Here is a 21,700-nt window from a genome sequence, read left to right on the forward strand (position 1 = left end):
GGCAGTAGCAATGGGAATCAGTTATAGAATCAGGAATTATAGAACTGGAAATCATGACTTAGGAGGTCTCTAATCCAACCTCCTGCTGAAAGCAGGGCCAGCACTGAATGCAGACCAGGTTGCTCCCAGCTTAATCCAGTCTAGTCTTGAAAACTTCCAAGGATGGAGATTTCACAGTCTCTCTGGGCAAACTGTTCCATTCTTAATTGCACTTAGTTTGAAATTATTTTGCTTATATCCAGTTTGAACCTTCCCCTTTGGATTTTGTGACCGTTGGCTCTTATTCTCCCACCATGCATATCAGTGAAGAACCCAGCTCTGTAGTTTCAGTAACCTCTTCATAGGTTTTAGAAGGCTACTACCAGATCCCCCCAAAGCTTTCTCTTCTCCAGGCTAAACAAGCCCAGTTCCCTCAGCCTGTCCTCATAGGGCAAGTGCTCCAACCTCAACCATCTTAGCTGCCCTCTTCTGGAGTCACTCAGTTGTCAACTAAAGAGGAATAATTACTGCCAGTGGTTACTGGCTACATTCTGTTGATGCACCCTAGTGTGCTGTTAGTCTTCATTACCTGCAGGGCACAGTGCTAATTCAGGTATAGATTATTGTTCTCCAGGTCTCCTAGATGCTTTTCAGCAGCACTGCTCCCCAGCCAGTTAGTCGCCACACAGGATTAGTCCATCCCAGGTACAGAAATTTGTATTCATCCTTGCTGAATGTCCTTTCAGTCCATTCCTCCAGCCTGTCTAGGTTCCTCTGAATAGCAGCTCCGCCTCCAAGTGGGTTGACAAACCCCCTGTTTTGGTGTCATCTGCAGCCTTGATGAGTGGGCATTCTGTCTCCCTCTCCAGGTCATTGATAAAAAATATTAAAGAGGACATCTGAAATTAAATATTAAACACTAGCCCTTGAGTCTGACAACCCAACCAGTTTTTCACCCATCTAGTAGTCCACTCATCTGGATTGTAATATCACAACTTGGATACAGGAATGCTCTGAGAGACTGTAACAAAAGCCTTGCTTAAAGGTAGGTGACATCCACCGATCTCTTCTCACAAGAAGAAAACCAGTTTGGTTAGACATGACCTACCCTCAACTGATCAACACATGCTAAATGTCAGGTCCTTTGCCTAGAAATGTGTTCCAAGAAGAACACTCCGTGATTTTCCCAGGGACCAAAATGCGGGGCTAACTGGCTGACCAGCCTGTAGTTCCTCAGGTTGTCTCACTTGTCCTCTCTGAAGATGGATGCAACATCTGCCTTTCTCCAATCACCTGGGACCTCCTTTGATCTCCATGACCTTTCAAAGATGGCCTTAATATGACATCAGTCAGCTTTCTCAACACTTTCAGTGCAGCCCATGGGGTCCCATGGATGTGTTCAGGAGAAGCAGGCTAAGTCAGGAAAAATGTTCTGAATTCAGGGGCATGGAGGAAAATACTGAGATGTTTGTGAGAGAAGTGATCTAGTGTAAAATTAGGACATGGATGGATATTTCTTTTTGCCTTTGCTAGTGTGTCACTTTCATATAATTAAGTGAGAATATAATTCATTCTTCAGTTCCTATCTATTAGAGCTGCATTTCAGATTTCAGTATTATTCTCAAGCGTGGAAGAGCGGGGACTGTAGGTCAAGCTGAATCCCTGTTGGTGAGTGATTCTAGGTATCACATCTTGCCAAAACAGGATCCCATTGCCGCTTCAGAGTCTATGTGGATTCCATCTGCTTTAATTTTATTACTAGGTCATCCCAGTTGATTCAAATATTTACCCCTTTATCCTTTTTAATTTAGGATTTGTCTTCACCCCTCACCCCAAAGAGTAGCATGTTTTGCTCCTGTTCTGCTGGTCTGTGAATTTATTGTTTGCGGGCTGGCAAGGCACCAGTTCTGGGGTGACAGATGGGGCAGACTGCAAACCAGGCAGTTGCCTCCCAGCCTGAATGATATTTTAATAAGCACAGAGAGGTGACAGAGAGAGAAGCTTCTCACTGGAATGACTGGCAGTTTTGTTTTCAGCCTGAAAGCGCTAATAGATGATTTTTGGCCTCAATCCAAAAAAATAAGAACCCACAGAAATTAGAAGCAGAAAATCCAATTAGCTCCTAACTTATTCCTCTTTTTTAAGGGTGAAAGAAGTTTTTTCTCTCTGGTCTGTTATCCAGATAGGGAGTTGTTTCCGTGGTTTTGGTATTTTGGTTCTCTCTCAAAGATTCTATACTTTGGGAGACTTGCCTTTTATTTCTCTTTTGTTTTCCTTCTTTTTTTCATTTCATTCATTTTCTCCATTGTCTTCCTTCCTTCCCTAAACAATCCCTCTTCTTCTAGTTTCTTTACACTCTTCACAGATTCATGGTGAAGTCTGTCTAAATAATGGGGTCTGCCAGCTTGCTTGGCTCCCAGCTTCCACATCCTGTGAAACGGCTAGTGCAGCGCCAGGCAATGGCATCTGCAAGGGAATCTCTAGAGCCTATGTCCTCTTCTCCCTGCCCTTCAGCTGTATCTCAGTTGTATAATACGGGGTCTGTGTAAGGCTTTGTTTCATCCTTGGTCTTACGAATAAAAGTACTACAAAAGGGAGCTCTGGCAAAGCCCCAGCACGCTCTGAGATCCCTCTGCAGTGTGAGCAACACAGTGTTTTGCAAACTGTAGAACAGCCAGGCTTTCAAAGGAGATCCTTTTTCTTCCTACGACTACAGGGAAAAAAGGTCCAGCTCTTGCTAGGAAAACATCAAAATGATGCTGGGATCTGAACTGAGGTACGGTCCCATACACTGATCAGAGAATGCAGTGGAAACTTCTCAATATTTGGATATAGACCTTCATGTCTATTTAGCGAGATTCAGGTCTGTGTCTCAGCTGGAGAATGAGCTGGAAATTAGTGCAATTCCTGCTAAAATGTGCTTCTTTTTCTTTTAGATACAATGATGACACTGAAGGTTCAGATCCTGTTTGGCTTCCTTTGCTGTATGATTTTTCTGTCTACAGACGTCTACCCAGCAGACACCAGTACTGAATTTCGCTCTGCTTTCTCTGTGGCCAGAACTAGCAGCATGGAAGGGAGCTCTGAGATGGTCATTACCTTTGATAAAGTGTATGTGAACATTGGCAATGACTTTGATCCCAAGACTGGATTGTTCCGCTGTCGGATCCCTGGAGCCTACTACTTCTCCTTCACTGTTGGGAAATACCCAAAGAAAAATCTGTCTGTCATGCTGATGAGAAACAAGAATGAGGTGCAAGTGATTGTGTATGATGAACATCACCGCAAGGAACGGAAGGTAGCCAGCCAGAGTGCCATGCTACAACTTGACTATGGTGACACAGTTTGGCTGCGTTTACATGGAGACCCCAAGTATGCTCTTTACAGCAACGTGGGCCCCTATACAACTTTCAATGGCTACTTAATCTATCCAGACACTTCTGCCTTCTTCCAGAACACTCTTAGCTCTCAGAAGCTGGGCCCACACCATAACACTATTCAGCAACTTCCCGGAGAGCAGAATGAAGCTTCACAGCAACATGTGTTATCTGATCAACCAAACAGGGAACAAGACCCTCGCTCTGCATTTTCTGTTGCCCGCTCACAAAGTCTCCTAGGGACAGATGACAAGCAAACCCAGCATGAGCCAATCACATTTGACACAGAGTTTGTGAACATTGGAAAAGATTTCAATTCTTCCACTGGCATTTTCTCATGCCGTATACCTGGTGCATACTATTTCTCCTTCACCATTGGCAAAATGCCCTTTAAAACAATGTCAGTGAAACTTATGAAGAACCACAATGAGGTGCAGGCCATGATCTATGATGACAACCACTCAAAGAGGCGTGAGATGCAGAGCCAGAGTATCATGCTGCCTCTGCAATATGGGGACATTGTCTGGCTCTACAGCCATCAGCACGATGGCTATGGTGCCTACAGCAACCATGGCAAGTACATCACCTTCACGGGCTTCCTGATTTATTCAGAGGCTCAGCCAAAGCGGCTTCCAAGTGCCAGCTCACCCCAAGGGTCAAATAATTAAATGCAATGTGAAAGGAGGGCAAGAAAAGCCAAGGTGCCATGAACTTGGGTATAGCTCCTCTTCGGATATCGTCCTCTACTTTGAGCATGCTATCATGTGTCCAGTGCTTTCCTTATGCTGCACGCTTGCGCCCTGTCCACAGGGCCACTGCTGTGTCTGCCATTAATCCATAGAAGGGTCTTTACAGGTTGTATGTGTGTGTCCTGTGTTGGTGTTTGATTTAAGCATAAAGCATGAGGTAGTTTTGGGGCAGGGGTGGGGCAGAGTAGTGAAATGCTGAGGATCAGAGAACTGCTGCAGTAGTGTTACTGCAGATCCCCAGCATCCAGAAAGCAAAGGTTGTGGTGACTTTCCTTGCATATCTGGGGAGGGAATAAATGTAATGAAAATGAATGTAATAAAAATATAAAAGACATAAAATTTTCTCAGATTGGAATTTGTTGTTACTTGTGAGACTTGTGTGCTTGTCACTGGCTGAGGTACCAGTTCAGGAGAGAAAGCAGCATGGTGACCATATGAGCTGCAATATGTGTTACTGAGACACTCTCTCTGTGTACACTCTTTTTTGTCATTTGTGTGTGTGAAGTGTTGGTACCTCTTATGATTTTATTGCAAGTTTCATATTTGGTGTTTTTCTTAATCCAAAGTTGCTGAAGTCAAGAAGCTGTGTTTGAGAATCTCAGCTCCCATTTAATGAAGATAATACATTTAGAAACAAACAAAACAGTAGGATTGGAGCCCTTGTAGTAAAGGATGAGGGCTCACATCTACATACAGACCATCCTCTAAGAGCTCAGAAGCAAGGTAAGTAAGGAGAATAAAAAATGTATTTTTAGATCTCTTAATATTTGGGTCAGGAGCAGGATCATCATGTGTAAGTGTGTGTAGTATCATGCCATGCCATGGCAGTGCTGACTGCAGGGGTAATTAGATTCTCCAGAAATTAGCTCCCTACAAGTATATGGCTAACCTGCCATATGCTGCATCGGTAACCTAGTGCAAACGGGATCAAAGGTACCATTAAGTGATATTTTCAGCATCTGTGTTCCAGTGGTTTCTTGCACACTGTGCTCTGCCAAGCTGCAGTGCTGCTGCAGAGAGACTGGTGTGGCTGTGGAGGTGTGTTCTTACAAGGCTGTCAGAATTGATGACAGCATCCACCCAGGTGGGTAGTAGGAAAGAAGGAGGCTGGAGGCTTCATCGTAGTGAAATTAGTGCTATTTCAGGTGAGCTAAACTCTGGTTTGTCTCCCAGAATACATACATAAACTGAGAATGTGCACCTTCCTGAGCATACACAAAACTTTGCGACATCGCTTGAGTTTAATTTATAATCTGCTCAACAGATAGCAGTGCTCTTAAACTGATCCTAACAAAATCCTGGATTCAAAACAGTGTCTGAGTCACCAAGACAACCACCTCAACCTTTATCCAGACATTCATATAGCTCAGACTCTATATTCTCCAGCAAGACAATATTTTCATGCACTAGTGTCATCCCAGCTCAGCCTTTTGATGACATTCTCTGCTGAAACTGGGCTTGTCTGCAGCCACTCCCTGCCCCTGTCAGTCCATCCATATCCTGGACATTAAATAATGGGGGCATATTTGGGAAAAGGATGAAGGGTAGAAATTGGAGGTGTGTAAAAAAAGAGCATAAGAATAGAAGAACATCATTAGGTGGGACACTAGTTTACTGGAAGTTATCATTCAAATAAAATGCTAATCATAATTCCTACATACTTTGGGGGAAAAAAATAAAACCAAGCAACAAACAACCTATTTTATGAACTGTGTAAGTCTATCTTCTCTTGTCACAGCGCTAACCTGACCTCAAAAACCATTCTCTGTGGCATCTTGCTTCCAGGCTTCTTATTCCTGTCTCACCATTTCTCCTCTCCATCTGTTGAGCAACAACAGCTTGGAAAAAAATTAACTAGGTCAAAAGCTAGCAGTTCCCACTTTGAATGTCACACATGCCTCCCTTGCTGAGCATGGAAAATTAAGAGTATATTGATAGAAAGGGAATTATGGATCCCATTATCTAAGCACGCACAATGAATGTTCAAAATTAATGTACTTATAATGACAGCGGAAAACCCAGTAGAATCAAAAAAATAAAAAAAAAGAAAACCCAAGTAGATAATTTCATTTATTTAATTCCACATTGCAATGTGTAAGTCAGAGATCTCTTCCTATAAAATAATTGTATTTCTGATTTTGAGGATAGAGATTGTGTGTTTATTATGTTTGGCTTGTAAAGTGCCATATCTGTACAAAAAAACTCCATAGAAGAGGTAAAATCTGCTGAAGAAAATAACTAGGTCGTGGTCCTTAGGAATTTAAATGAGATTTAAGGAAGTGTAGTCCAAACTGATAACTGACACAAAGAAATGTACGTGTGTAAATATAACATGCAAATACAAGAAAGCTTCACGGAATACCTACATTTTCAGGTTGCTTTTTAAAGAAAAATGAATACATGAGATGGGAAATTACTATAGACACATAAAATGTGCTGCCACATGAGCAGAGAGCTGAAATTAAATATGTGACCTATATCATGAAACACAACAGTATCTGCTTAGCTGATCACTGGAGAGGAGAAAAGATAATGTATTTGGCTGAAACCACAGGGAGAATATAAGGAGGCTGAACTGAATTATGTGGAATGAAGTCAGCTAGGACACCAGTGTAACATCCTGGAAAAAAACTGCCAGGGCGTCTCCCCAGTAAGCAGCAGTGATCAAGAGAGATAACACATCTAAACAGCACTGCCCTCTTCAGCACAGCCCAATTAAAAAACAAAAAACAAACAGAAAAGAAAAAGGAAAGGGTGAAATGCACTTTATAGTTTTGTCCTATTTCATTTAAAAATAAAAGTTTGTATGTAAATCCTTAGAGGGTTGCCAGCGTAATGCAGGAAGCAGGACAAAAAGGTGTGTCGTATTTGTACAAAGTCCTGAATAATGTGGAAAGCATTCAAAATAACCAAGGATGCAGCTGAAGTCAGGTGTGTCCTTTCCTACAGTAGGTTCCTTTATTGTCTCTTTTGGTCCTGGCCAGGTTAGAATGATAGAAATGTTTCAGGGATGCTAAATGTGAAGGCTTCTCCTTCCAGGGCCAGGAAGCCAGGAGGAGGGTGGTATTTGCAGGGCAGAGCCCCTTGCACAGATCACGAAACAATTCATCAACCAGCTGAGAGAAAAAACTAATCCAGAGATTTTTATCCAGACCCTGCACAGACCGAACCTGATAGGCACAGTAAACACTGGTGAAAAGGAGACGGTCAAACTCTGTTAGAGGCAAAGGGGTGTCCGTCAGTGAATAATATCTCAGATGCTGCTCAATTTCTGTCGGTGTTTTGGGAACTTCATCCTCTAAAATCTGCATGAACCGCCGTGCCGGGCGCAGGGAGGCCAGCTCTTCATCCCGCAGCCAGATTGTGCTGTTGGCCAGAATATCAAGCCCTCCCCAGAGCATCTGGAAGAGAAGAGCAGCATGCGCACGGGAAGCCCAGCACAAACCCTCCGCCAGATATGACCGAGCTGTAAAGCCATCTGCAACGCTGCCAAACCTCAGGCTGGACCGAGAGGCAGCCACTCCCTGACTCGCTGACCATGGCCCGCCTAGTCCCACTCCATGTCCCTCTCTGCCAGCCCCACACCCCTTTTCTGACCGGCCCCATACCTCGGTTTCCCCATGGGACCTGTCCAGCTCTTGCCCCCTGCCCTGCCTCTCCCACCGCAGTCCTGCCCACAGCGGCTCCCCAGCACAGCTGCCCTGGGTGTGGGGGCTTCCCTTGTCCCACCCCAGATCTGTGAGGTGCCATGGAGGGGGACAGAACCCCCTTCAGCTGCATCTTGCAATGGGAGGGAGCACAAACACATTAGGGCATCGCCGAGGCTTTTTCCAGGTGCTCCCAAAATCCGACAGGGATGAGAACAAGCAGAACATGTGAGTTTTTACATGCAGGCAGGTGGAAGCGCGGCCGCTAGCAGTGCCTTGGCCCACGGGCCCCCAATGCCCAGGAGACCTCTAACATGACGTCAGCGTCCTCTGGGCCATGACGAGGTGTGTTGGCGCTGGCACTATCCCTGCTGTGAAGATGTTCATCTGGAAGACATCAGGCAGAGTTTGGTAGCGCAAGACCGTGGCCCTTCCTGTTTATTTTTGTCATTTGGTTGTCAATAATGTCTTCAATATTTCTGAGTTGACACTCATAGTTTGCCAAACATGACAGATGCTGACCACATGATTTTGATGAGCAAAACAAGCTTTTTAAGAGAAGCAGAAGTGGTTAAGGGAGGTACATGTAAGTTTTGGATATGAGAGCACTTAATTCTGCCAACAGAGCTAAAGCGTACGGCAGCAAAGGCACCTGCTTTGACAGGCAGCAAGGAAGCCCCTCGCACCAAGTATGGGTGGATTTTGGACTGATGGGTCTTGGTTGCTCGGCAGTTTTTGCTGGAGAAAGTCTTGCTGCCCAATGGAAGGAGGGTACTGGGAGACTCCTTGACCTGCCCATGGAAACATAACCTGATGCTTATCCTGGTTTTATACTTCTTCCCTGAGCATCTGCTGCTGGCAGGGGCAGAGTGTGAGGGTAAAAGAAACCTGGTTGGATCCATTATGGCTCTTCTCATGTCCAGCTAATTCCTTGCTGGGCAACCCACCATCATTTAAACTGGGAAAATTGATACGAGGCCAGAGGAATAGGAGTTTATTAATGTGAGAGCCACATTAATCCTAAGAATTCTTCAATTTTTGTTTACTAATACTTCTAGTGCTTTAACATTCTGCATTTATTTTGCCTATAACGTGACCTCTAACATGACATGTGAAAGAAGGAGATGCAAGTAGCCTCAGTCCAGGACTGTGAGAGGGAGGCTGCATCCCGTCCCTTCTCTGTGTTGATCAGCATAGTTGTGTAGCCAAGACCCTCTTCTACTTCTTACAGATTCATCCTTCAGGTCAAGAAACAAGAAATCAAAAAAAGCTCGTATAAAATATTAAGCTCTCTGACACTTTTTTAATTATTATTTTTATATGGATGAGAGCTTTTTTATATAAAAAAGAGGAAGAACCTATGTTGAGTACTCCAGAGTTAAGGTGAACAGGTGCTTATAAGTAGAAAAATGATTTAATACTGTATGTGCGTGATGACTACTATCAAACTCTGCTTCCAACTTTCCATTCTTGATTAAAGCTTTTCAGTGAGATGTATGAGCGGCTTGAAGAAGTGCACTGCCACCCCCCAGGATGTGGAGGTTTGTTTCCCTGCACAGCTGGAGGATCCCTGATTCAAGCCAGCTGTGGCTTTAGAATGTGAGCAGGGATGTAGCTGATCTTTCCTACTCCTCCACAGATGTGCCAGCAAGGCTTTTAGCTCAGGTAAAGATACTACACCATTTCTTTGCTGGTCTTCTCTCTGCTAACTAACCCAGTAGGTTCACAGATCCCTTTACTGAGAGACATCAGATTGGCTGCAACGTCAGAGAGTTTGTTGAATAGCTGCCAAACTACTGTTATTAGTGACTGTCTTATAAACTTACGCAGTGTTAGATTTTCAACTAGAGCAAAACAAAAACTAAACAAAGCATAACAAATAATGTATTGAAGTAATAACATAAATGTTCTTTGGAGATGGGAAAATGGTCCCTTATTTACTTTATCATTCAACAGGGTTTTTTTTCCAAAAAGAATCTAGAAAATCCACAAACATTATTGCAGGAGCAGACTTTTTCAGCAGAGACTCAAGAAAACTCTCCTCTGCCACCAAAAATAGCATCAGGTCTTTATCCTGCAAGTAGTTACAAGTACCTTGACCACAGAACAGCCCCAGCTGGGACTCCAGCTCTCTCCCGTGCCAGCACAGCTAGCTGAAGCATTTGGCCATATCTGAAGAAGCAGGCAGTGTTGCACCACTCACATTGCACAAACATTTGCCAAGCCAAGAAGCCCCATCGCTAACAGGTGCAATTCCTACCTGTCAGCCTCTGGGATCCAGCAAACATGCACAGGATCAGCCAGGTGTTGAACTGCACGTGGGCCATAGCAGCCCTGCCCAGCAGCGGCTGCCACCCGCTCCGTGGACAGTGCCGTGGTGAAGTCAGAGCGGTTTGCTGTGGCGTCTTCCCTTGCTGCTTCTGATCCCAGCAGCCTCCGTTGGAACGCATTCATCGTTCTGTGTTTCTGGTTGCAGTCCTGGGAAGGGCTTGCAGTTCAACTTGCTGACCCCGAAGGATACTTTCCATCATATTTTGGAAACTTGGAAGACTTTGTTGTGAAGTTTTTGGCAGAATTGTTTAAGCGCCTTCTCCAAAGACTGATTTCCCACTGCAATTTATTATAGGAAACTATTAGTTGAAAGAAATTTCACTACATGCGATTGCCTCTGAAGAAGGGAGGACCTCCTGGTCCCTTCCGCCTCTGCACAGTGCCTCTGTCACATGTCCGTGACACTTCTGCTCAGCTCCTTGGCTTTGTTTTCAGTTTTCCTTTTTCCTGAGTTTGAAAATCTGCAAACAATCCTGAAATGTCACAAACAGATAAGGCCAGCAGTCTGTGCAGATTCATGGAAGGGCAGTGGCAGCCAAAATATACAACCAGGCAGAAGAAATGTCATTTGTCCCGTTCTGTGTCAAACCTCCTGGAGGGAGAACTCAATATACTGACCTAGCAAACAGCAAGGGTGAGAGCCAGCCAGGCTTTAGCATCTCATTGTCCTCTCCTGTGACAAGACTTCTGGGTTACAATGAGCACAGTCTGCCTTAGATATCACGAATTACATAGACGAAATTTCATCTGATTCCCTTCGCAGCAAGTATCTGTTCTCAGCACATCTTTGCACTTTTATGAGTGCCCAATTCCCGATCAAGCTGTTCTGTATTTCTACTCTGCATGGCACAGTATTGTCCTGGGTTCTCCAGGATGCCAGGATTATACAAATAAGTAATAATATGTATACAAAAGTAATAATACCATCTCCCTCAGGTTAAAGGTGTTCTTTGGTGAAAGAAGTCTGCCTAGAAAAGAGATGAGGTGGAGCTGAAACGCATACATTTCCCAGCAACTTACAGGGTATCAGTTTGTAGTGACTACTGTCACCAGTTTACTGAGGGTAGGGATGATGTTCCAGTTAGGAAGTTGTTGGTGTGCAAAGCAGCAAGTCTTCTGAAACTTCTGTAGTTGTACCTGGCAATATGTGGACTCACACCAGCTATGAAGAAAAGCACCACAAAATGGAAGATTCACTCAGATTTATCAAGGGAGGGGGGGCCCTCAATATCCGCAGCCATTCCTACGCTCAGTTTGAACCAAAATAAGACCTGTGTTTCTGTCATAGCCTTGGCTACCTTCAAGTCAGACTATGATTCTTTCAGTTTTCATTATTTTCCACTGCTTACACTTTAGTTGCATCCCTTTCTTCTGGGATGAGATATCTTTTATTAAACTGTGAATCAGATGCTGCTCGAGGCAGGCACTGGTGACCCATCTGTGCAGTGAGATTGATGTGCCTTCTGGTTTGTGCCAGGGTCCCTTACAATCCACAGTGTACATATGACTTTGTCTAGAAGTCACTATACAAAAACCCCTGCATCTCATGGGCCATGAAACAGCCCCTCCCTTCAGCATGCAGCATGTGACACAAGGAGGAGTCCAGGATTTTGGCCAACATCTGCAAAGGCCAAATGCAACTTTGTCAACAGGAAAATTTCCTAGGAACAGCTTGCAGCTGCAGTGCCTAGAGGATACCCATGTTGGTGGGAGGGAGAAGAGGGGAGGCTCAGAGGCTGTGCTTAGGTGACTGATATACAGTGGCAGGCGGGGGACAAGCATCAGTGGTACATACTGCCTTGAGAGGGGGGAATTTTGTAGAAGTGCCTCACTATCCTGCACGGAAAGGCAACTGCAGAGTGACAAACATATGCCTCAGTTGTTTGTAAAGCAGCAGTAGTTATGTGGTGCACAGAAACAAGCCTGAGTTTCTGACAGCTGCACGTAGTCCCCGCATGTGCAGTTGCAATGTTAGGTGGTGCACCTGCTCCTCCCGAGGGATTTTGTCCTTGCCAGGTATTCACAGCTGAGCGTGCACAACCCCACCCCTCCACACTCCCTCTGGTCATGCCGTCTGTGTAGGAGCAGTTTCAAAACATCACATCAAGCCAGGTTTCTGCAGGGGCACTTTGACTGGTTTCCTGCTTTCCATCATGACCTCCTGAAGCAAGAAGATGGGAAAGGGGAACAAGATATGAGGGATCAAAAACTGCAGGAGCCGGTTGGATGCTGATGCAAAATTTGTTCCAGGTGGCTGAAGCCTGTCACAGGGTAGCTGGGGCAATGGAGTGAGAAACTATTAAGGGAAGAGAGTAGGGAAGTTGCAGCCCCCCTAATCTCAGTTTTGCACAGTCACAAGTGGCAGCATCTGCTCAAAGAATTCTTCTGGCTATTATGTTGTAGACTCCTGCAGGCCCTAAATCCTTGTGTCTGTTCGTTGGCTCATTTAGCACCTCCATCCACCATTATGGTGTTTGTACAGACCTTTTATTTTGCTAGCCTGTTTGACGTATGCATAGCAGTGTTTGTACAGCTGAAGCTACCTCTCCTCTCAACACAGTAGATTTCTGCTCCTTCCTTGTCCCATTGCAGATTACATCTGTATGCTGGGACAGGCATCTTGCCACAGGGACCCACATAGGCTGTGCTTAGAGACACGTGGTCCAGGGCAGCGGCAGAAGGCACGGGGTGTGGTTAATACAGCACCAGAAGAGCCTCTTTGGGAGAGAGGTTTCTTTGAGATGGGACTGCAGGAAGATAGGCAGCATCTTCATGAAAAGGAAAGATTCTGCTTATAGAATTGGAGAAATCTCTTGCTTCGAACATCTTGCCTAGAACTTGGGGAGACCACAGTTCCCAGCCTGGGCCTGTCTAGCAGGTGTTCAGATGAGGAAGATGAGGAGAAGAGGAAGGCTAAGGAGAGAGAGGAAGGAAGAAGGACATACGTGACTCCCAGGGAAGGTGAGGTTCGAGTCACAGGAGGAGAAGAAGGAAGAAAACCTTGAGGGAAGCACTGTCTGTAATCAGATGGGATCTTCACTGTTATACTGGTATTTTCCAGGTATGGTGCTGCTCGTCCTTAATAAAATGCTTTCTTCATCTTTTTCTTTCAGTTTGCGAGCTGCATCCCCTGCTTGAAAGAGTAATGGGCTGTGTAACAGTGACAGGGAGGGCCCCATCCCGCTGCACCTACTGCATAAAAGGAACCCCCTCAGGTCTTACACAATTCTGAGAAGATGTAACAGGATGCAGTGTGATGGGTCATAGGTGACATACTGTCATCGAGCCTAACCCTCAGTAGTCCCATGATCTCTGTTCTGCAGAAGTGCAAGGCCCAGCTGAAATTCCCATCTGAATTGTGACTTGAGATCAATCATAAGGGCCATGTACAGATGGTGTGGCTGTGATGAAGGTGAATACCATGACACCACCAATAGCCACATCCTCAGGGAGGAGAGTCTGCTCGCCCGGCTGTAGGGAGAAGTGCCAGAGTTCTGGAAAACACCAGAAAAACCTACTCAGCTGGGGAAGCTCAACATGGTGACTGTGAGTCATCACCAAAGTCTGTTTGTCTCTGCAGTACCAGAAAATTTCTGAATAGTGTGTCTGTAAATCAGCTACATCTGACTTACATCTCATCCAACATCCTCCTAAAGTTGGGAAATCCAACCCAGGCAAACAAGCCTTATGGAGGCTGGCAGTGCGGACCAGGCAGGGACAGAGGATTTGGAAGACAGCTGTGCACTTTACCAAGCTGACCACAGCCTTGCCCAGCATGAAGCAAGTGCCCACCAGCCACAAGGAACCCAGAGCAAGCAGGCTCCATAGGCAAGGATGGTCCCTGGGCTCAGAAGCAGTGGAGGAGGTAGCGTGCCAACACTGGCAGCACTTTGTGAGGCTTTGTAACCTCTTGTGCCCTGGGACAATGTGTCTGGGTGTGTAAATTGCACTCTTCATAAGCTTCCAGGCATCTCTAATGAGAAGAGATTTGGGTCCCCTAGCAACTATTCCACATATTAAAGACCTGCTTGGAGCCAATGCCTGTCCCCACAGGGCTGGCTGCTTTGACTCCAGTACACACATTCTTCAGCAAACCTTGCATTTTGTCTGACTTGACAGGGCATTGTGTCTAACCTTTCTTGATGTTATGTCAATCAAATTATCCCTCTGCACAAGTATTATGTTTAAATTGTGGTTTTTCTTCTGTTCCTGCTACCACCAGTCTTCTGACTTATCATACTGGGAAATACTTATTTTTTATGATACACAGACCGTGAGTCTTGGGATGGTGCCTCAAGCAACCTGGGATGGGGGAGGGAAAATGTTGGGGAGGGAACTGCGCTTTATAAAGAATTTTCACAGTAACAGAAGTGGTGCCAGGAACTTTTCTGTCTTATGCAATAGGCATTGTCATGCAAAGAGCAACTGCAACAGAAAACAGAACCAGCTGTGGAACATGTAGGAAGGACTAAAAGTACATTTCCTATTTAATCAGCTCAATTGATGGCAGATCCAAAGTGGAGCTAGGAATTGTATAAAACCCCAAACTTTTGCTGATTTGTGCTCCCTTCTCTTCCCTCTCTCCCATGAAGAGATATAACTTTTAAGGTGAGTGACAAATGCTACTAACTAGAGACACTGTTCTGAGTCACATCCCAAACACTGCCTGGCCATAGCAGCCTGAAACACACTAAAAAAAAAAGGGGGAATTTAAGAAGCCCATGCTTACAAGGCTGGGGTAGAAACAAATAAACATGAAACCTGATTCTTACCATACAGTTCAACTCTTTATTCTTGCAAATAGATCAAATTCTAGTTACAATGAGTACTTATCCTTTTTTTCTTTATTGAATTTATTATTGTCCTATACCTTCCTCCATCCCATACTCCAACCTCCCCCAACCCCCTTTTTAATTAGTGGTCTTACAATTTAAAAAGCTTAAGTAGTGATTCAGGGAATCTCTACAAACAGCTTGTGAACTATTTTATGAAATGCCTTATACAATAGTTTTCAGATCTTAATGAGGTCAGTCAGCTTTCTGATGCAGAACTGTGTTATGTGCTTTCTGGACTAAGAACAAGGGACATTATTAATTGATGACTGCTGTAATGTAATCCCATTCTAACCGGTGGTGGGTGGACTGAAACTACAGTGTTTTTCCAGCTTTTTTGGCGAGAGCTGAGGTTTTCCACAAGAGCAAAGGTAATGGTAATGCTATTACATCATACAGCTCAAAATAATTGGAATAGTGAGAAAAAGGGATAGACTCTTGTCCACGGGACAAGGGAAGGGAGATATTTTTGACTGCAGGAAAAAGCACAATCTAAAGATGCTGGAGAAAGTAAAGACTGCTTGATTGTGAAGAAAAAGCCATCAGGAGGGACAGGCACTGAGAGGTTACCTGCAACTCTTTCTGCCAGGAGAACAGGCACTGACGTAATTCCCAAGGAAACAACGCAGAGATTTCCACGATTGCTTTGGTCTGGATCCAGGTACACCTTGTGTTGCTCTAATAACAACTGTACTAGAACCATTTACAAAAGCTTTGCCTGTTTGCTATATTATTATGGTCTTCCCAACACCTGTCTTGGAGCCGAGATACTGCTGTCCCATTGACTAAGCCACACAGCTGCTTCAGCAGAGTCTCCTAGTGAGGGCTCAGGTTATGATTTATGCCTGCAGGGCCAGCTAGCAGAAGCAGTGTATACAAAGCATCTTAGCCACAGGGAATGCCTGGACTCCGTTCAATTTGCAAACCAAAAAGACAAATCCAGCGTCTTACAACTCAAAGCAGCAGATAAACATCTACCAGCTGGATTATCAGGACTGTAAATTAGCATTCCTCACCCTGTCCTTTTCATCTAGTTTGAAAACAACATTATTCATGTGACCACAATAGGCAAGAATCTCATATCAATTTTTATTAATTATAAATACTATGTTAGAACAGAAAGGATGGTGCCGTGCATCAGCTGCATTCTGCTGCTATTTTGCATCTTCTTTCTTGGCTCCTGCTTCTATTTCCAGGGGTTCTGGAGATGCACGGTAGGCAGGAAATGCCTCCCAAGGACTATTCAGATCAAACTTGCGAAATTCCTGAGATAGCTCCACAGGCTCTGCCACTACCCGTTTCACTTCATCATCATACCGCACCTAGAACAGTGCAAAGAACACAGGTCAGTCATTTCATACAGTTACCATAGCATCTCTGCTATTAGCTGTACACAGTAATGACCCAGATCACCCTCTGGTACAGGCAATCCTACTTATGCCATGGATAGGCCACAGGCCTCTGCCACAGCTTCAGTTCTCCTCATTATTAAACAAGAACCCTACAGATGCCACCAAGACCTCTGGACTCTCCAGGAAAACCCTCCTCTTTGCTACCACATACCTCAGGTGTCCTGCCTAACCACCCTGAACTAGGAGTGCCCAGCCTAGCAGTCCGTATGAAGCTCACATGGAGTAACACATTTAGTTTGTCATATGACAAAGGAATATGTCCACCTGGCACAGCTGGGGACTACTCTTATGAATCTTTATAATATGGCAGTTTGTTTGGTTTTAGTTGTGCTTCTTAGTGTAACACTCAGAACATGGGACAAAAAGACAACCAGGGTAAAGTGTAGGTGAGTACCAGACACTTCTGATTGGCTTGACCTATCCTCACTGGGCCAGTCCAGATCTCCAAACCACAGCTCAGGAGACGCTGCCTGGTCCTCACCTGCAGGATTTGCTGTTATTTTTATTTTTCTTAAAATCCTCTGTTGCCTGCAGAACCTCACTGTTTTCTCCTGAGACTCAACTCAGTCTTAGAACTGCACCAAATATGACCGCTTCTGCAAGGCGGTCATTTGAAACTAGACAGATATCAAACACACTCATTTCATTTGTGGTTTGACATACAGAGGTAAACGTTTGATAAATGGCAAGAGTCAGTTCAACTAGAGTTTTATAATCTGGGCCTACAAAAACTCAACACAGTGGAGTCCCAGCTTCATTAAGATCAGTTCAGTCCTTCACTCCCCTAGGAGTCTCCAGTTTTGCAGTGGAAAGTTTAATCTTCCAGAAGACATGCTAAAAGCAGAAGCACTTTCTCTGCCTGACAAATGTCTTTAGTATACAGCACGTGAAATTTCCACAATGTCTCTGGCCTTAGGCTGCCTTATGACACATGATACTTTCTGATGACTTCAAATTTCCATGCAGGAGATCTATATAACTCCTCTGGGATTCAGACAAGTGAAACATCCTTAGTGTCTTTCGGACAAAGGACTGCAAAGCAGTCACATCTCTGTACTGAAACTCAGATACAGTATTGGAGAGATTTGATAACTTTGGACATGAGTGCGTCTCTTACCTCCACGTAACCAGAGAGTGGAAAGTCCTTCCGGAAAGGATGGCCCTCAAACCCATAGTCCGTGAGGATTCGCCTTAGATCAGGGTGGTTGGCAAAGAAAACACCATACATGTCCCAAACCTAAATGAAACGGAGCCAAGTAAGTTGCATTAGATTAGAAAAAAAAAAAACCCTTCAGGTATTATGTCCATAAAATTTCAGTTACATGCCTGGCTTTCTGCAGTGCCAGCAAAACTGATGCAGGAACTAATTCAAAAACAAACCAAGCACACTTTTATCTCCTATTCTGAAAAGGCAGCCAGGGAAACACTTCTCTCTTTCTTCCTCAGGACTCTGGGAATCAGTTTAATCAGGAAAACGCAGCCCCTCTCCACAAAGACTCTGCTCCCAAGTACACTGGCACTCACCTCTCTTTCATACCAGTTTGCTGCCTTGTGCACAGACACTGCTGAGTCAAGAGGTGTCAGCTCATCAGTGTATGTCTTCACGCGGATCCGACTGTTGAACCGCAGAGACAGGAGATTATAAACAATCTGAAGGAGAATAAGAAAAGGCATTGGTCTTGTACGGCATTAATGGATCTCTTTGCAGTAGAGTACTGGCTAAGCAAAGGTGCACGAAGACTATTTCAAATATTCTTTATCAGCAGAATCACATTCAGCACTTCAGAGCTGGGCACGAAAAGACAAAATGACAACTAAGGTTCCAATAGCTTACCACTTCGATTCCTAGAAGTGCAACAAAAAGGATCTGAGATTTAGAAAATATGACTGATGAAGAAAAGCTGAAGTAAAGAGGGATACTAAATCCTCAAAAAAGAGAATACTGAAGGGATGGAAACACTTGACAATAGTCTTTCAACAGTTTGTCACAAAGAAAATGGCTATCAATTACTCTCAGCATCCAGTGGGAGAAAGCTAAGAAATACACTTAATTTTCAGCAAAGAAGCTAGATATCAGGGAAAATTTCTAACTCCTCTGGTGATGAGGTACTAATAAAAAAGCTGCTTATGAGGATTACTAGAACCTCCAGGAGGGGAACACTTGCTACAAGCAAACTGTGTAGCCTTGTCTGACACTGCCTCTGTGAAGATGGCTGGAAAAGGTGAATTAATTAAAGTCTATATTTCTATTATTTCTATGAATCTACTACCCTAAATTTTGAAAGAAAAATCCTGAATTAAAAAAATCTTCAACCTCTTCAGAGAATGGAGGCCTTTGAGTTTAGAAACTCTCTACAACTCCCAGGATTTTTTCCTAATCATGAGTTACGTCACTAAAAGTCAAACCTGTTATTAGCAAAGCAAGAAGGAGCTGTATTTGAAAATAACTGACATTTGATATGCTAATATAGATAATGCAAACCTGCCACCCCTCGCCTTCTGAGCAGCTGTTGGTAAGAGACTTAACACCGCAAGAAAAACCAAAGGGGAAAAATAAATCAGCTACTTTTGATTATCCTTGTTACTTGCTGTGAACTAAAAATCTACCAATTCACTCCTCTTGTTGTAAAGACGGTCTGGCCAGATTAGACAAGACAGACATCTCTTCGTCCATAAGGCTGCCTAAACCGTAGTCAGCCCCCTACAGCCTGTGAGCCCTAGGTATTTTCTGCCACCATCTTTTACAGATCTTCCTCGGTTAAACTACAAGAACATCTTTACAACAACACTGTGAACAAAGCTTTCTAATAGTAGGTGAGAAGACAATATGCTGAGTCTGTGGTTTCCCCAAAGATGCATCTTTTCTTTTTCTATTTGTAGCTGTAATTTTTCTGCAGCTGAAAACCTATATAGTGAGATCTTCAAAAGCATCTGTGGGACTAAATCTCCAATATCTACTGAAAGTCAGTGAAGTTCAGTGACTCAAATCTTTTGAGAGCTTTCTGAAATGTGCCTCATCTCCTTCAAATAAGTCCTGACTTTCAAAGAATGTTTTAAAACAACTAAGTAGTTTTTTGGGAGGTTTTTTTTTTTTAATTTTGTGGGTTTTGGGGTCTTTTCTTTTAAAAAAGAGGAAAATTGTTAAGACCGATTGGATTTAAAGAAAAACACAATCAGTTGTGTCAACAGCAGCTGCCAGGCCTAACTGGAAGAAGGAAGAGCATCAATTCATATCAGAAGTCTCCAGACACCTTGGTAAAACCAAACCAAAGAAACAAAAAAAAACAAACAAACAAAAAACACCAAACAAAAAAAAAAAAAAAAAAAAGGAGAGAGACTTTCAGCAGAGCACAAAAGGAAAGCCAGACTCCGAACCCATGCAGTATCAGTTCTACTACTGCTTCCATGATCAACAGATTAAATGAAAATCAGCATTTCAGAGCAGATTTTCCTTTCACTGTCAGAAAGCAAAAAACATGGTCAGAGCTGCAACAGCACCCACAGCCATCAGCACTTGGGAAACTCTCCGAGTCCTGCACCTATGAGCAGTTCTTACCTCAAAGCGGTACTGCCGAGATGGGACATCGACAGCAGTCAAGTCAGCCAGCGATTTGAACTGGGCATTAGTGTGATCTCGAAGGAAGGTCAGAACTGGAATGATCCCATCTGGATGGATCAAAAGTTCCAGCTCATTGAAACAGGTCACCTGATGAAAACAGTGGGAAGGCCATGAGTACAAATACCAACAGGACTGAACATTACACTGAATCCAGCAGGATATCTAAACAAAGAGAGTACATGGTACACCAGACACCTAACGACATCAGATAAAGGGGCTTAACAATAGCAGTTAACATTCAGGTAATTCTGACAATCTTCCTTCCCCAGAGCAACTCCTGAAAATAGCTAACAAACAAGTAGTGTGTTCACCGGGTCCTGTACCCTCCAACAAGAACAATTTCTTGAACAGCACCTACCTGTACTTGCTGGATATACTTGGGCAGAATCTCAGCCATGTACTCCCCAAAAGCACACAGCTGCTTCTGTTCTACTTCATTTTTCGGTCTGACAGTAGCTAAAGAGAAAAATAAAGTTCCCAAGATTATGGCAGGGAATACAGAAAGATACAGAAATAAGAGTAGCTTCTTCTGATCTTAAATCCCCTGACTTAATAAATCCCTTTAACCAGTCCAGCTACCTCTCAGTAGCTCTGGCAGAGGCCAGGCAGCTTCAGGTTCAGGTAACACGCAAAGTTTCTTTATGGTAAATCTGAAGCTAAACACAACATATACGTACAGTGCAATACATAGGATGCTGTAATAGAGACTAGACAGACACGTGTTGGTGTACGCAGAACATGGAACTAGAGATTTGATAAGGAAGGAAGTTTGCGTCAGTGCTAGACAGAATTTTTTTTTCCCACTGTAAATACAGCAGGAGGAACAGTCCAACAACATGACGGAGAAGCAAATAACAAGATGAAAAAGAGAAGCACAAATGACAGAACAATCTGAACTTACATACTGCTCATGACATTCAGCCTGGGTCTAGAAAGGATCTCTTCTTCTAGACGAAATAATCCTTCTTTTGTTTGATGTGCCAGCATCCAAACAACTCTCTCATAAGGAAAACACCCTAGGAGCTTACGCTGCTTTTTGTTTTGTTCTGTTACGATTACAAACACTTCTCAAGACTCAGGGCAACGAGGGGCTACGAAGCTGTTGCCCAGGCACAACTTTGCCCAGAACAAGCAGGCAGGCCCAGGAGAAAGGATGCGGACGGGAACCCGAAGCCAGCACGGTTACCAACAGAGCCACTGTTCTGCGCAGAATTCCGGTGTATGCGTGACAGGCGTCAGCCGTTTCCCGATACACTCACGGAACAGGTTGTACCGCACCGGAACTGCCTACGGGCAGGCAAACGCCCTAACGCCGCGCCGGGAGCTGACGGGACACAACCGCCCGCCTCGGGCTCCTCCGCTGTCCGTCCCCCCCGCCCCGAACCAACCCAACGGCTCCTGCTGCCGGCCTCCCTCACTTACGGCGAGTCTCCGCGGCGGAGCTCCCCGCCAGCCGGGCCTGCGCCGCCGCCGCCGGGCCCGCGCCAGCTGCGGAGAGAAACGGACACGTCTCAGCGACCGCCGCCCGCGGCCGCCCCCCGCCAACCGCCCGGCCCGACCCGCGGCCACGGCTGGCCGAGCCCCGCCGCCGCCCCGGCGGCGGCCGGCACCGCTACATCCCGGACGCCCTCACCTCGCAGCGCGGCCCGCGCCAGCCCCCGCGCCGCCGCCACCAACATCCCTGCCGCGACACGCGCGGGCAAGGGCACGGACCGGAACCGGAAAGCGGCGCCGTCGCCGCGCTTCCTCCGGGG

The 21,700-nt window shown here is 44.8% G+C and overlaps 3 protein-coding genes across 3 annotated transcripts; 1 reads left to right on the forward strand and 2 right to left on the reverse strand.

The window, feature by feature from the left end:
* Nucleotides 1-2,920: 2,920 nt before the first annotated feature.
* On the forward strand, nucleotides 2,921-4,024 carry C1QTNF4 (C1q and TNF related 4). The gene has a single exon (XM_068399890.1). The coding sequence runs from the start codon at nucleotides 2,921-2,923 to the stop codon at nucleotides 4,022-4,024; it is 1,104 nt and encodes a 367-aa protein (XP_068255991.1).
* A 2,243-nt stretch (nucleotides 4,025-6,267) lies between these two features.
* Nucleotides 6,268-10,108, reverse strand: FAM180B (family with sequence similarity 180 member B). The gene is made up of 3 exons (XM_068399643.1): nucleotides 10,013-10,108; nucleotides 8,060-8,139; nucleotides 6,268-7,506 (listed from the first exon to the last, which is right to left on the reverse strand). The coding sequence occupies exons 1-3, from the start codon at nucleotides 10,077-10,079 to the stop codon at nucleotides 7,033-7,035; spliced, it is 621 nt and encodes a 206-aa protein (XP_068255744.1). The 5' UTR covers nucleotides 10,080-10,108; the 3' UTR covers nucleotides 6,268-7,032.
* A 5,882-nt stretch (nucleotides 10,109-15,990) lies between these two features.
* On the reverse strand, nucleotides 15,991-21,640 carry NDUFS3 (NADH:ubiquinone oxidoreductase core subunit S3). The gene is given in 7 exon segments (XM_068397592.1): nucleotides 15,991-16,237; nucleotides 17,445-17,564; nucleotides 17,852-17,977; nucleotides 19,884-20,033; nucleotides 20,305-20,402; nucleotides 21,369-21,462; nucleotides 21,464-21,640. Coding segments are annotated over 7 exon segments (918 nt in total). The 5' UTR covers nucleotides 21,626-21,640; the 3' UTR covers nucleotides 15,991-16,069.
* Nucleotides 21,641-21,700: the final 60 nt, after the last annotated feature.

This window comes from Nyctibius grandis, chromosome 4 (genome assembly GCF_013368605.1).
Source record: "Nyctibius grandis isolate bNycGra1 chromosome 4, bNycGra1.pri, whole genome shotgun sequence".
NCBI lineage: Eukaryota > Metazoa > Chordata > Aves > Nyctibiiformes > Nyctibiidae > Nyctibius > Nyctibius grandis.

Bases quoted from the DNA above. Each gene is read 5' to 3' on its own strand.
- C1QTNF4 (XM_068399890.1), top strand. From the start codon at position 2,921: ATGATGACACTGAAGGTTCAGATCCTGTTTGGCTTCCTTTGCTGTATG.
- FAM180B (XM_068399643.1), bottom strand. From the start codon at position 10,079: ATGGCCCACGTGCAGTTCAACACCTGGCTGATCCTGTGCATGTTTGCT. The intron at 8,140-10,012 runs GTAGGAATTGCA...GATGTCTTCCAG, and splicing joins TGGATCCCAGAGGCTGACAG to ATGAACATCTTCACAGCAGG. The intron at 7,507-8,059 runs GTCTCCTGGGCA...CTTCTCTTCCAG, and splicing joins ACGCTGACGTCATGTTAGAG to ATGCTCTGGGGAGGGCTTGA.